This window comes from Dipodomys merriami, unplaced genomic scaffold (genome assembly GCF_024711535.1).
Source record: "Dipodomys merriami isolate MVZ:Mamm:240054 unplaced genomic scaffold, mDipMer1.0.p SCAF_4170, whole genome shotgun sequence".
NCBI lineage: Eukaryota > Metazoa > Chordata > Mammalia > Rodentia > Heteromyidae > Dipodomys > Dipodomys merriami.
The window spans coordinates 305-11662 of NW_027205794.1; the positions used below are offsets into that span (position 1 = coordinate 305).

General features: G+C 38.3%; 1 protein-coding gene across 1 annotated transcript; it reads left to right on the forward strand.

Annotated features, from left to right (window-relative positions):
• Window positions 1–213: 213 nt before the first annotated feature.
• LOC138807237 (heterochromatin protein 1-binding protein 3-like) lies at window positions 214–9873 on the forward strand (the record flags this gene model as incomplete). Its single annotated transcript, XM_069992819.1, has 5 exons — window positions 214–404; window positions 1826–1985; window positions 5691–5834; window positions 7816–7896; window positions 9722–9873. Coding segments are annotated over 5 exons (728 nt in total), but the record flags the coding sequence as incomplete, so codon positions are not given.
• Between the last annotated feature and the right edge of the window lie 1485 nt (window positions 9874–11358).

Genomic DNA, 11358 nt, shown 5'->3' on the forward strand with positions numbered 1-11358 from the left:
AAAGAGAAGAAAATTATTCAAAGTCATTTGTTGTTCGTTTTATTTCTGTGCTAGTCCTGAGGCTTAAACTCAATGCCTGGGTACTCTCTGTGATGTTTTGTTCTCAAGACTAGAGTTCTGCCACTTGAGCCACAATGTCCAGCTGCTGTTCATTTTAGAATTCACCTGTTAAGCAAAACACTGACCTTTTCTTGACTAGGAGAGTGCTTCTAATATATCTACTTGATACAGTTCTCACCTGATTGTTTAGAACCAGATGTCAGTTCAGAGGAATCTGTCTCCACTGTAGAAGAACCAGAGAATGAAACTCCACCTGCTACATCTAGCGAGACAGAACAGCCCAAGGGGGAGCCTGAGAAGGAAGAAAAGGAAGAAAACAAGTCTTCTGAGGAAACCAAAAAGGAGTAAGGAGTTGTGCCTTCTTGGTATTTATAGATAAGACTGTAAAAGTACAGTAGATCAGACTATATCACAGTATTGCTATATGCTAGGTACGTGCTGTTTGGATAAACTTTTCAGAATTATCAGTTGAAATGGTTTTATGTAGTTACATGGCACTTAGAATTTGTAGTGGTTAGCAGAGCCGTGCTTTCAGTAATTAATTATCCTTTCCTATCTGCCTTGGAGTATGTGTTTGTGTATAGAATCCATTGTGCAAATGTTGAATATTTTAAGCATTGTCAAAGACTTAGAAATGAGGGGCTGAGAAGGTAGCTTAGTAGTAAAGTGCTTGCCTTGCATGCATGAGCTCCTGGGTTTGATTTCTCAGCACCACATAAGCAGAAAAAGCCAGAAATGGCACTGTGGTAGCGCGCTTGCCTTGAGTGGAAAAAGCTCAGGGAGCTGCACACTGGTGACTCATGTCTGTGATCCTGGCTATTCAGGAGGCTGAGATCTGAGGATCGTGGTTCAGAAACTTAGGAATGAAAGACAACTATTAAAATCTGATGTAAAAGACATGTCATTTTATCCCTGTCTCTGTGCTAGGAATGACTTATTTTTGTTGTGCTTATGTAGAAGCATCACAACAAGCCATTATTAAGAGTGACTTGTAAACCTCTGTGTACTCAATCAAGTTTTCAATTGAAGTTGGTTCAGAGCAACTAAAGGCAAAATTTACAGTCAGTCATATGTATCTATAAGAAGTGATCCAATCTGTTTGAATTTTTTATTTATTTCGCATGATAGCTTATAGTGTTTGGTGTGTTACTTTCACATTTGTTCATGAAAGTTAGAAATTGCTTTTTAAATAAAACAGGAATAGCTGTAGCTTGTACATGTAATCCTCAGGGAACCCTATATTGTGTTTCATAGGCAGAAGTAAGGTCTGGGATTTTTTAGCAGCTATGCTATGTTTTAAAGTGTTATGGTACACATATTAGATTTACTGTTAGATCTGTGATTACTTGGAATAAAGTAATGGTCTTATAAATTGTTTGAATATGCATGATCTCATAGTAGTAGTTAGTATTACAATAATTTTACACCTGCAGTGACTGAGACATCATTACTTGCTAATGTGAATGAATCAGATAGCTAGTACTAGGTGTTACAGCTAAAATACAAACCTTGAATTCTGTCTACCATAGATTGCTTGCAATACTCAATACAGTGTACATGCTTTGTAAAAAGTTGCTGTACTGTATGGTTCAGTGAATAACGGCAAAAGAACTCTGTACTTGTTCAATATAGATGCATTTTTTTCCCCAAATATTTATAATTTCTCATTTTAGAATCCCCAAATTTGAAACATGTGGGCATAGAACATAGACTGTACCTTTTTCTTGAGTTTCATCTTGTTTAATAAAAGTTATTTGTTTTAAAGTGAGAAAGATCAGCCCAAAGAAAAGGAGAAGAAAGTGAAAAAAACAATACCTTCCTGGGCCACCCTTTCTGCCAGCCAGTTAGCCAGGGCCCAGAAACAAACCCCAATGGCTTCTTCTCCACGTCCGAAGATGGATGCAATCCTAACTGAGGCTATTAAGGCAAGTTTTCATTTGAAAGGGGTCATCTTAGATTAGTCCTATTCATTTAAAAATGGTATATTTTGTTCAGACATCAGCAGAGCAAATCTTGCTTTGCTTCCTAAAGGAGACTTAAATAGATGAAAACCACAAGAGATGCATGTTTTTCTAATATAATTACATTTGATGAACAGTGTTGTTTTTTTTTCAGAAATCATTTACTATTAATTATTTTCAATTTATCTTTAGAAAATTTTTAAAATTACTTTAAACTAGCTTTACAAATATTACAGTATATTCTAATCAACAGAAAAATTTTAACTCTTTGTTGATTAAGTATAGTTTTTGAAGGCTAAAAATTTTAATTCTTTCAACAAATACTTATGGACCACTTTTCTCTCAGTCAACCAGAGACTTAAAGCAAGGTCTTTCCTCTTACAAAATCTAATTGTTACTAGAGAACAAAATAACATTAAGTATATTTGTTTAAAAGTAATATCTTCAGTGCCATTTGTACTGAGCCTCTTGATATTTATAAACCTTACTGTTCATACCTAAACTAAGAAACTCTCTTCTAAGTGCACTATTTTGCTCATCCTGTCTGTTCCAAAATAATAAATTTACCTTCCTTATATGGCTTTATGACTTGGCTACAATCCATTGGCTTTCATTAGCTTATGTTGTCATACATGTTAGTTTTTTTAAAAAAAATTTTAAGGCTTGGGGCTGGGAAGTTGGCTCAGTGATAGAATGCTTGCCTCGCATGCTTGAGGCCCTGGGTTCGATTCCTCTGCACCGCATAAGCAGAAAAAAGCCGGAAGTGGCACTGTGGCTCAAGTGCTAGCCTTAAGCTGAAGAGCTGAGGGACAACGCCCAGGCCCAGAGTTCAGGCCCCACAACCGTCCCTCCCCCCCCCAAAAAAAAATTAAGGCTACCTTCAAATCTGTTACCACCTTTATTATTTAATACGCATCTTAGTACCCCCTCCCCTATCTTCCTCCAGACAAGCATTCTACCACAGAACTCATTCCCAGCCCAAATCTTTCCATTTAATTTGTGTTATTTCACATGATCAATTGATAAGAGGAATAGATCCTTCATTTTGGGACCCTTCTGAGTCAGGATTGGGGACAGATATTCAAATAATTTTAACCAAGAGTGGTATGCATAGGAAGGAGCAGCCTGGTTGTAATTTCAGATTCAAGAAGAGAGCACTTTCACATGAACTGTCAGAGATTTCCTTCAGACCTCTTCATTCCTTCAAGGCTCATAGGCTCTCACTTAATTAAGAAAACTTTTCTTCCTGTAGTAGCTTTCTTGAGATCTTAAGATCTCTGTTCTTTGTGTAGCCTCTCAAGGATTATACTTCATGTCCACTCAGCCTTGGTTTGAAGGAACATGGTTATGGTGAACATAAAGAAGGATCTAAAATTTTAAAATAGTGAAACAAACGTGCCTATGCAGAATAAGATTTTTGTGCATCTATGTATGTATACACATAATTGTATGTACCTATGTATATATTCCATAAGTATTATAAATGATTATTTTAGAGCACTGATAGTATTTTATATGTCAAACAGGAGTCCTCATACCTACTCCCATGTCTGTCAGTTTGGTGGAACAAAAGATTGATTATTTTAGCTTTACAGAGTTCTTTTTTGCTTAATTTTCTTGGCTTTGTGTTTTCTTACAGAATCAGGAATAAATAATAGATTATTAATAGTTCAAAGATAATTAGTGAATTTAGTGACCTATATTAACATGATTTATATAGTACTATCTTTTCTGGTCCATCTACTCTGAAGGCTTAAAATTAATATTCTTCATTATTGTAAATATGCATAAAATAGCATTCAACTAAGTTTATTAAATGAGAACAGGTAACTGCTAAGTTTAGTTTGCAGATGATTCATAACAGGATTAATGGATAACCATGAAATAACTAACAGGTGCTACTTTTCTGTGCTTCAAATTTTAAAGCATGTAAGAACAAACATTTGCTGCTTTTAGACATAATGAGATACTTAATTCTTCTGTGGACATTAGTAGATAAGATGGAAATGGAAAAATTGCATTAAATTCCAATAGAACACCTCAATTTTTACTCAAAACCTCCCCTTAAAATTTTACCAACTGAGCTGGGTACTGGTGGCTCACGCATGTAATCCTAGTTTCTCAGAAGGCTGAGATCTGAGGGTCATTATTTAAAACCAACCTGGGAAGGAAAGTCCAAGAGACTCTTATATCCAATTACCCATCAGAAAAGTGGGACTGTGGCTCAAAGTGGTATCACTACCCTTGAGCAAAAACTAGCTCAGGGACAACACCCAGGCCCTGAGTTCAAGCCCCACAACCAATTTAAAAAAAAAAATTAGCCGGACATCAGTGGCTCACATCTGTAATCCTTGCTACTCAGGAGGCTGAGATCTGAGGATCATGGTTCAAAGCCAGCCCGGGCAGAAAAGCCCATGAGACTCTTATCTCCAACAAACCACTCAGAAAACCAGAAGTGGCGCTGTAACTCCAGTGGTAGAGTGCTTGCCTTGAGCTGAAGATTGAGGGTTAGCACCTAGGCGGAATTCAAGTACCACAACTAACAACAACAGCAACAACAAAAATTATACCAACTGCTGCAGTGTGGCTCATGGTAAAACACCTGCTTAGCAAGGGTGAGGTCCTGAGTTTAAAGCCTTGTACTGCCCCCCCCCCCCCAAGGTTTTACCAACTGTGCCATCTGTAAACCCAGCTTTATTCTTTTTGTTCAGACTATGTTTTCTGCTAACACTTATGGGAAACCTGCAGAAGAATTGTTACAGTGTGCCAAAATTCTCTCTTCATTAAATAGGCTAGACAGATAATCTTGTAAATGATAGAATGCTCTGTGCTACCCTCATTTTGATGCTAAAGATCTATCTTTTAAGTTAGGTGCTATGATTGATACCTCTAATCCTAGGATTACAGGTGGCTGATATCTTAGGAGCAAGGTTTTGAGCCAGCCCAGGCAGAAAAGTTCTTTTTTTTTTTTTTTTTGATCATGGGGCTTGAACTCAGGGTCTGGGTGTTGTCCTTGAATTTTTTTGCTCAAAGCTAGCACTCTACCATTTTGAGCTGCAGCTCCACTTCCAGTTTTCAGATCGTTAACTGTCAAGTGTCTCATCGACTTTCCTGCCAGAGCTGATTTTGAATCATAATCCTCAGATCTCAGCCTTCTCAGTAGCTAGATTTATAGGTGTGAGCCAGCCACCAGCACCCAGCACTAGGAGATTCCTATCTCCAACTAACCAGACAAGCAAAACTAGAGGTATGGCTTAAGTGGTAGAGTGTCGGGCATGAGCAATAAAGCCAAGGGATAGCATAAAGCCCCAAGTTCAGGCCCAGTTACACACACACACACACACACACACTCTCTCTCTCTCTCTCTCTCTCTCTCTCTCTCTCTCTCTCTCTTTCTCTCTCTCTCTCTCTCTCTCTCTCTCTCTCTCTCTCTCTCTCTCTCTCTCTCTCTCTCTCTCTCTCTCTCTCTCTCTCTCTCTCTCTCATTGTAGAAATAGTTCATAATTATATACTTCTTCAAAGCCAACGTGAACTTAGGTGGACTGAAATACTGTTCATTCTTCCTTAACCATGTTAATCTGTTATCATCTCCAAAATAACATAGAGTATGTGTCAAGTTCTCTAATAGAAAATAAGTAATATATATGGCTTGATAAATCTGTTTTCTAGGCATGCTTCCAGAAGAGTGGTGCATCAGTGGTTGCTATTCGAAAATATATCATCCATAAATATCCTTCTCTGGAACTAGAGAGAAGAGGCTATCTCCTTAAGCAAGCACTAAAAAGAGAATTAAATAGAGGAGTCATCAAACAGGTACCACACAGCTTTTAGAAATAAGGTTATTTCATATAGCACCTATGCTTGGTCCATTTTTAGTAATATTAGGCTCTGTATGTATTTTGTTGTTGTTTTTGTTGTTACCAACAAAGGTACATGGTATCACAGTACTCCAGATAATAGCCAGATTTCAAAAATACTGGTGTCAGTTGTATTTATAATTCATGTATCTTCTAAGGAGCTGAAGCAATAAGATAGTGTTGATTTTTTTACTCCAGCTTATTGTACTCTTACTTGGATTTGCTACAGGGCCTACTCAGGCTTGAAATTGTGTAGCATTGAAAATGAGTAGTAGTGTTAAGACAATCCTATTACTGTAATAGCCAGAAAGAATAATTGCTTTTGTCTTAGGTTTATAAATATTAAAACTTAACTTACACAACTAGATTTGTTATTTCTCAGCCTTGTAAATAGTTTCATCCTGATAAGGAGCATCAAAGAAACCTGAATGCATTGACACCCTAGAACCAATATTGAGCTTGGCATAATCTGTGTTACCTTACACAGTTCGTAGTTCAGTCAGAATCAGAGAATTCTAGGGCAGGGGTATAGCACAGTGGTAAAAATCTTGGTCTACCCTTTCTGCAACCAGTTACCACTGTAGCCAGGACTCTGGCCCTAATTAGTGTAGAATTTTATGCCATTCAGGCATTTAAACTGCTTATATGGAATGTATGGCTCAAGTAGTAGAGTGCCTAGCCGAGGACAAGGCCCTGAGTTCAACATCCCAGTATCACCAAAAATAAGAAAAATTCTGTTAAGGAACTTTAGTAAATACTTAATTTCAAAAGTAAATATTGAGCCTCTCTTATATCAGGTACTATGAGAGATTCAGCAGTGAATAAACCATATCCCCTTCTGTCTTTTGGTTAAGGATTTTCTAAATGTAAAGATGATATTTAAATAGTCTTGCCAGACGCTGGTGGCTCATGCCTGTTGTAAGCTACTCAGGAGGCTGAGATCTGAGAATTGTGGTTCAAAGCCAGCCTGGGCAGGAAAGTCCATGAAACTCTTATCTCCATTTAACCACCTGAAAACTGGAAGTGGTGCTATGGCTCAAGTGTAGAGCATTTGCCTTGGGTTGAAGAACTCAGGGGAAATTGCTTAGACCCCAGAGTTCAAGCCCCATGACTTAGTCTTTAAAATTATCATTCATTAATAGGTCTTACCTAGCCAATATGAAAACCAAAGATGACATACCCCTCCCATGTCCTAAGTGCATATCAGCACAGCCTCTAGGCTACATTTCTGCTTTGCCTCCATAGACTTGCCCTTGTTTCCATGCTTAAACAATTAATGTGCTAAAAGTATTTCATCTTGATTATTAATTGGTAACATTTATCCAAGTAAAACTGGTGTTTATGAATCAACTTTTAAAGTTCTAAGAAAGTGTTTTCACCTTGCCCGTGTAATTGTAACCCCTCTGTATGGTATTTTCACAATTAAAAAAAAAAAAGAAAGTGTTTTCATATGTGGAAATACATGGTACAACATGCCATTATGTGTGGTGTCTAAAAAATTATTATATAACTTTAGCATAAGAAATAAACTATAATTAGAAAACTAAGTGATGGCCTGAGACTACATAGGGTCTAAACTTGCCAAGGAGTTGTCTCTTCGTGAGACTTTTGTCCCATCACTTCTGCAGGACATTTTTTGTGATTTTATTTTTTTGTAGGTTTTTGTTTTCTTTTAGACTCAACCTAGTATCACGGTGGCATTCATCCCCAATTCTGAATTTGTAGAAATGAAAACTTAAAAGGGTTAACCAAATTGTTTAGTATTGAGTAATTAGATGGTATCATGGCTAGGATCACACCCTGTCTTTGGTTCCTATTCTTTTTTTCTCTGAAGACTTAAACAGCTCTTGTGTGATATTGTATAATTCCCTTAGTCTTAGCAGAAAACTATAAGCATGAATACTGGAATGATTTAAATAAAACTTAATTCACTTTAGGTAAAAGGAAAAGGTGCATCTGGAAGTTTTGTTGTGGTCCAGAAATCAAGAAAAACACCTCAGAAGTCTAGAAACAGAAAGGTAAGAAGTCTCTACTAAAGTTTGAGCACCAAAATACTATTACTACTATTGAGTGGCTTCTGAGTGCCTAGCACAATGCAAAGTGTAGCCTTTCTTTCAAGTTTACAGAGCTAATGAAGAGAATAGCTAGTGTGCAAGCCCAGTATTCTAACCCAGTTAATCCAGTTAAGTGCCTGGTGTTGAATTTATAAGCAGCTATATAAATTATACTTTTTCATGAAATATCTTTTAAAATTGAGGAGATATATGAAGAACAGTTATTTTTGTATGTGTGTATGTGTGGTTGTGGGGCTTGAACTCTGGGTCTGGGCACTGTCCCTCAGCTCTTCACCTTGAGGCTAACACTTGAGCCACAGAGCCACTTCTGGTTTTCTGGGGTTTATTGGAGATAAGAGTCTCACGGACTTTCGTGCTTGGCCTGGCTTTGAACCTCAATCCTCAGATCTCTGCCTCCTGAGTAGTTAGGATTACAGGCATGAGCCCCTGGCACTCAGCTTGAAGAACAATTCTTAAAGATCCCCAAACTATGCTCCAAACCAACTTTTATTCTCATTTTTGTAAATACTAATACCTTCTCAGAATACAATTTCCAAAATATTGTTACAACAATAAAGTGGAGTACTTAGTATTTTATTTGTCAATAATTAAAATAATGGTAATTCTTCTGTAACTTTGTTTTTACCAAAAACTGAACATTTTCTTTCTTTCTTTCTTTTTTTATTTTTGTCGGTCATGGGTCTTGAACTCTGGGCCTGAAAGCTATCCCTGAGCTCTTCAGCTCAAGGCTAGTGCTCTAGCACTTGAACCACAACATCACTTCCGGTTTTCTGGTGGTTAATTAAAGATTGAATCTCACGGATATTCCTGCCTGGTCTGGCTTTAAACTGCAATCCTTAGATCTCAGCCTCCTGAGTAGCTAGGATTACAGGCGTGAGCCATTGGTGCCTGGCTGATTTTTGTAAGAACAGTCAGTTCTTTTTTTTTTTTTTTTTTTTTTTTTTTTGGTCCGGTCAGGGGGCCTAAAGTCTGTGCCTGGGCGCTGTCCCTCAGCTCAAAGCTCAAAACTAGCACTCTACCACTTGAGCCACAGCGCCACTTCTAGCTTTTTTCATTTTGCTTATGTGGTGCTGAGGAATGGAACCCAGGGCCTCATGCATGGAAGGCAAGCACTTTACCACTGAGCCACCTTCCCAGTCCCCCTGGCTGATTTTTATACTTTTTAAATAGAACTTTCTAATATAAACTGAACATTTAAGTAGTATTTTTTAGTGACTTCATATTGAAGCCTAAGAATAAGTTAAGGTCTTTATTCTTCCTTTTTACTTCTATGTATATTCTTTACTCCTTTGATCTGATTTTTTTTTTTGCCAGTCCTGGGGCCTGAACTCTGGGCCTGGACGCTGTCCCTCAGCTCTCCAGCTCAAGGCTAGCACTCTACCACTTAAGCCACAGCACCACATCTGGCTTTTTCTGCTTATGTGGTGCTAAGGAATCAAATCCAGGGCCTCATACATGCAAGACAAGCACTCTACCACTGAGCCACCTTCCCAGCCTCCATCTGAAATTTTTATCTGTAAGAAATTGCCAAAGATGTTGTCCTGCCATGTTGCAGAATAAAGCCCTGAAGTGATTGCTTAAAGTGGAGGAGAGTGCATATGTACAGACCAGCCACCCACAGTTTACACCATTGTGGTTTGAAGTAGGAAAAATGATAGTTTTCTATTTGTCAGCTAATTTGTCAGTCAATGGAGGAAAGCCTTTAAGTTGGAAACATAATGAACTGAAAGCCCTACATTACATAATGACATGATTTTTAATATTTCAGAAGAGTTCTACAGTATATCCAGAGCCACAAGTAAAATTGGAGGATGTGCTCCCCTTGGCCTTTACTCGCCTTTGTGAACCTAAAGAAGCTTCCTACAGTCTCATCAGGAAATACGTGTCTCAGTATTATCCTAAGCTTAGAGTGGACATCAGGTATTAACCATTAAAATACGATGCTTTGTTGTTGTTGTTGTTTTGCCAGTCCCAGGGCTTGAACTCTGGGCCTGGGCTTCTTTTGCTCAAGGTTAGTGCTCCGCCACTTGAGCCATAACACGACTCCTGGCTTTTTTGCGTAGTTTCTTGGAGATAGAGTTTCATAGTTTCCTGCCCAGGCTGGCTTTAAACCATGATCCTCAGGTCTCAGCCTCCTGAGTAGCTAGGATTACAGGCGTGAGGCATCAGTGCCCAGCTAAAATATATTTCCTTTAGGCTCTTCGTAAGAAGTTAGTTACAGGGCTGGGAAGGTGGCTCAGTGGTAGAGCGCTTGCCTTGCATGCTCAAGGCCCTGGGTTCGATTCCTCAGCACCACATAAGCAAAAAGAAAAAAGCCGGAAGTGGAGCTGTGGCTCAAGTGGTAGAGCGCTAGCCTTGAGCTGAAGAGCTGAGGGACAGCGCTCAGGCCCAGAGTTCAGGCCCCACAACCGGACCCAAAAAAAAAAAAAAAAAAAAAAGAAGTTAGTTACATTTTCAGGAAGAATCCGTATTCTTCCTGAATATGTAACTAAAGAATATGTAACTAAACATTGAACAAAGCTAAACATAAAACTCGTTTTCAAAAGTTTTATTTTTTACTTCATAAATGCCTTATTTTTTTTTTTTTTTGAAATCCAAACCAGTATTCTTTTATAAGATCCTTATAGAAGGCTAGCGGCATGGCTCAAATGGTAGAGTGCCAGGCAAGTACAAGGACCTATTTTCAAGCCTGTGATGTGGGGGGTGGCAACTGCAGGACATGAGTGAATCATGGTTAATCCTAGCTAATCAAGAGGCTGAGATCTGTGGATCATGGTTTAAAGCCAGCGTGGGCAGGAAAGTCTCTTAAGACTATCTCCATTTAACCAGTTAGAAGCATGGCTCAAATAGAATAGCATGAATTTGTTGACCACATTCCAGTGCCAAGGGCTCCCTATAACTCTATATCAGCATGGTATTATGTCCTCTTAGATACTCTTCATGAGTTGTTTTTTTGTTTTGTTTTGTTTTTGGTACCAGTACCAGGGCTTGAACTCAGGGCCTTGTGCTCTTGTTTGGTGGCTGGCACCATACTGCCTGAACTATGCCTCAATTCCAGCCTTTTCCCTAGTTATTTAGGGATAAGAAGAGTCCTTTGGATTTTCCTGCCTAGATTGACTTCAAATTGTATTCCTCATATATCAGCCTCTTGAGCAGCTAGGATTATAGGGGTGATCAACCAGCATTCTTTTTTAAAATTTAGTTATAACTGGGAACATAAGATATTTCAGGCTTTAAAAATAACTACATAAATAACATTAAAGTCTTTTTTTTTCCAGTCCAAGACTGGTGGGGTTTATACTCGGTACCTGACACTTTGATTCATTGGCTAGTGTTCTATCAATTGAGCCCTGCCTCCAACCCATACATAAAGTCTTCATCATTTAAGCATCCTTCTTAGATAAT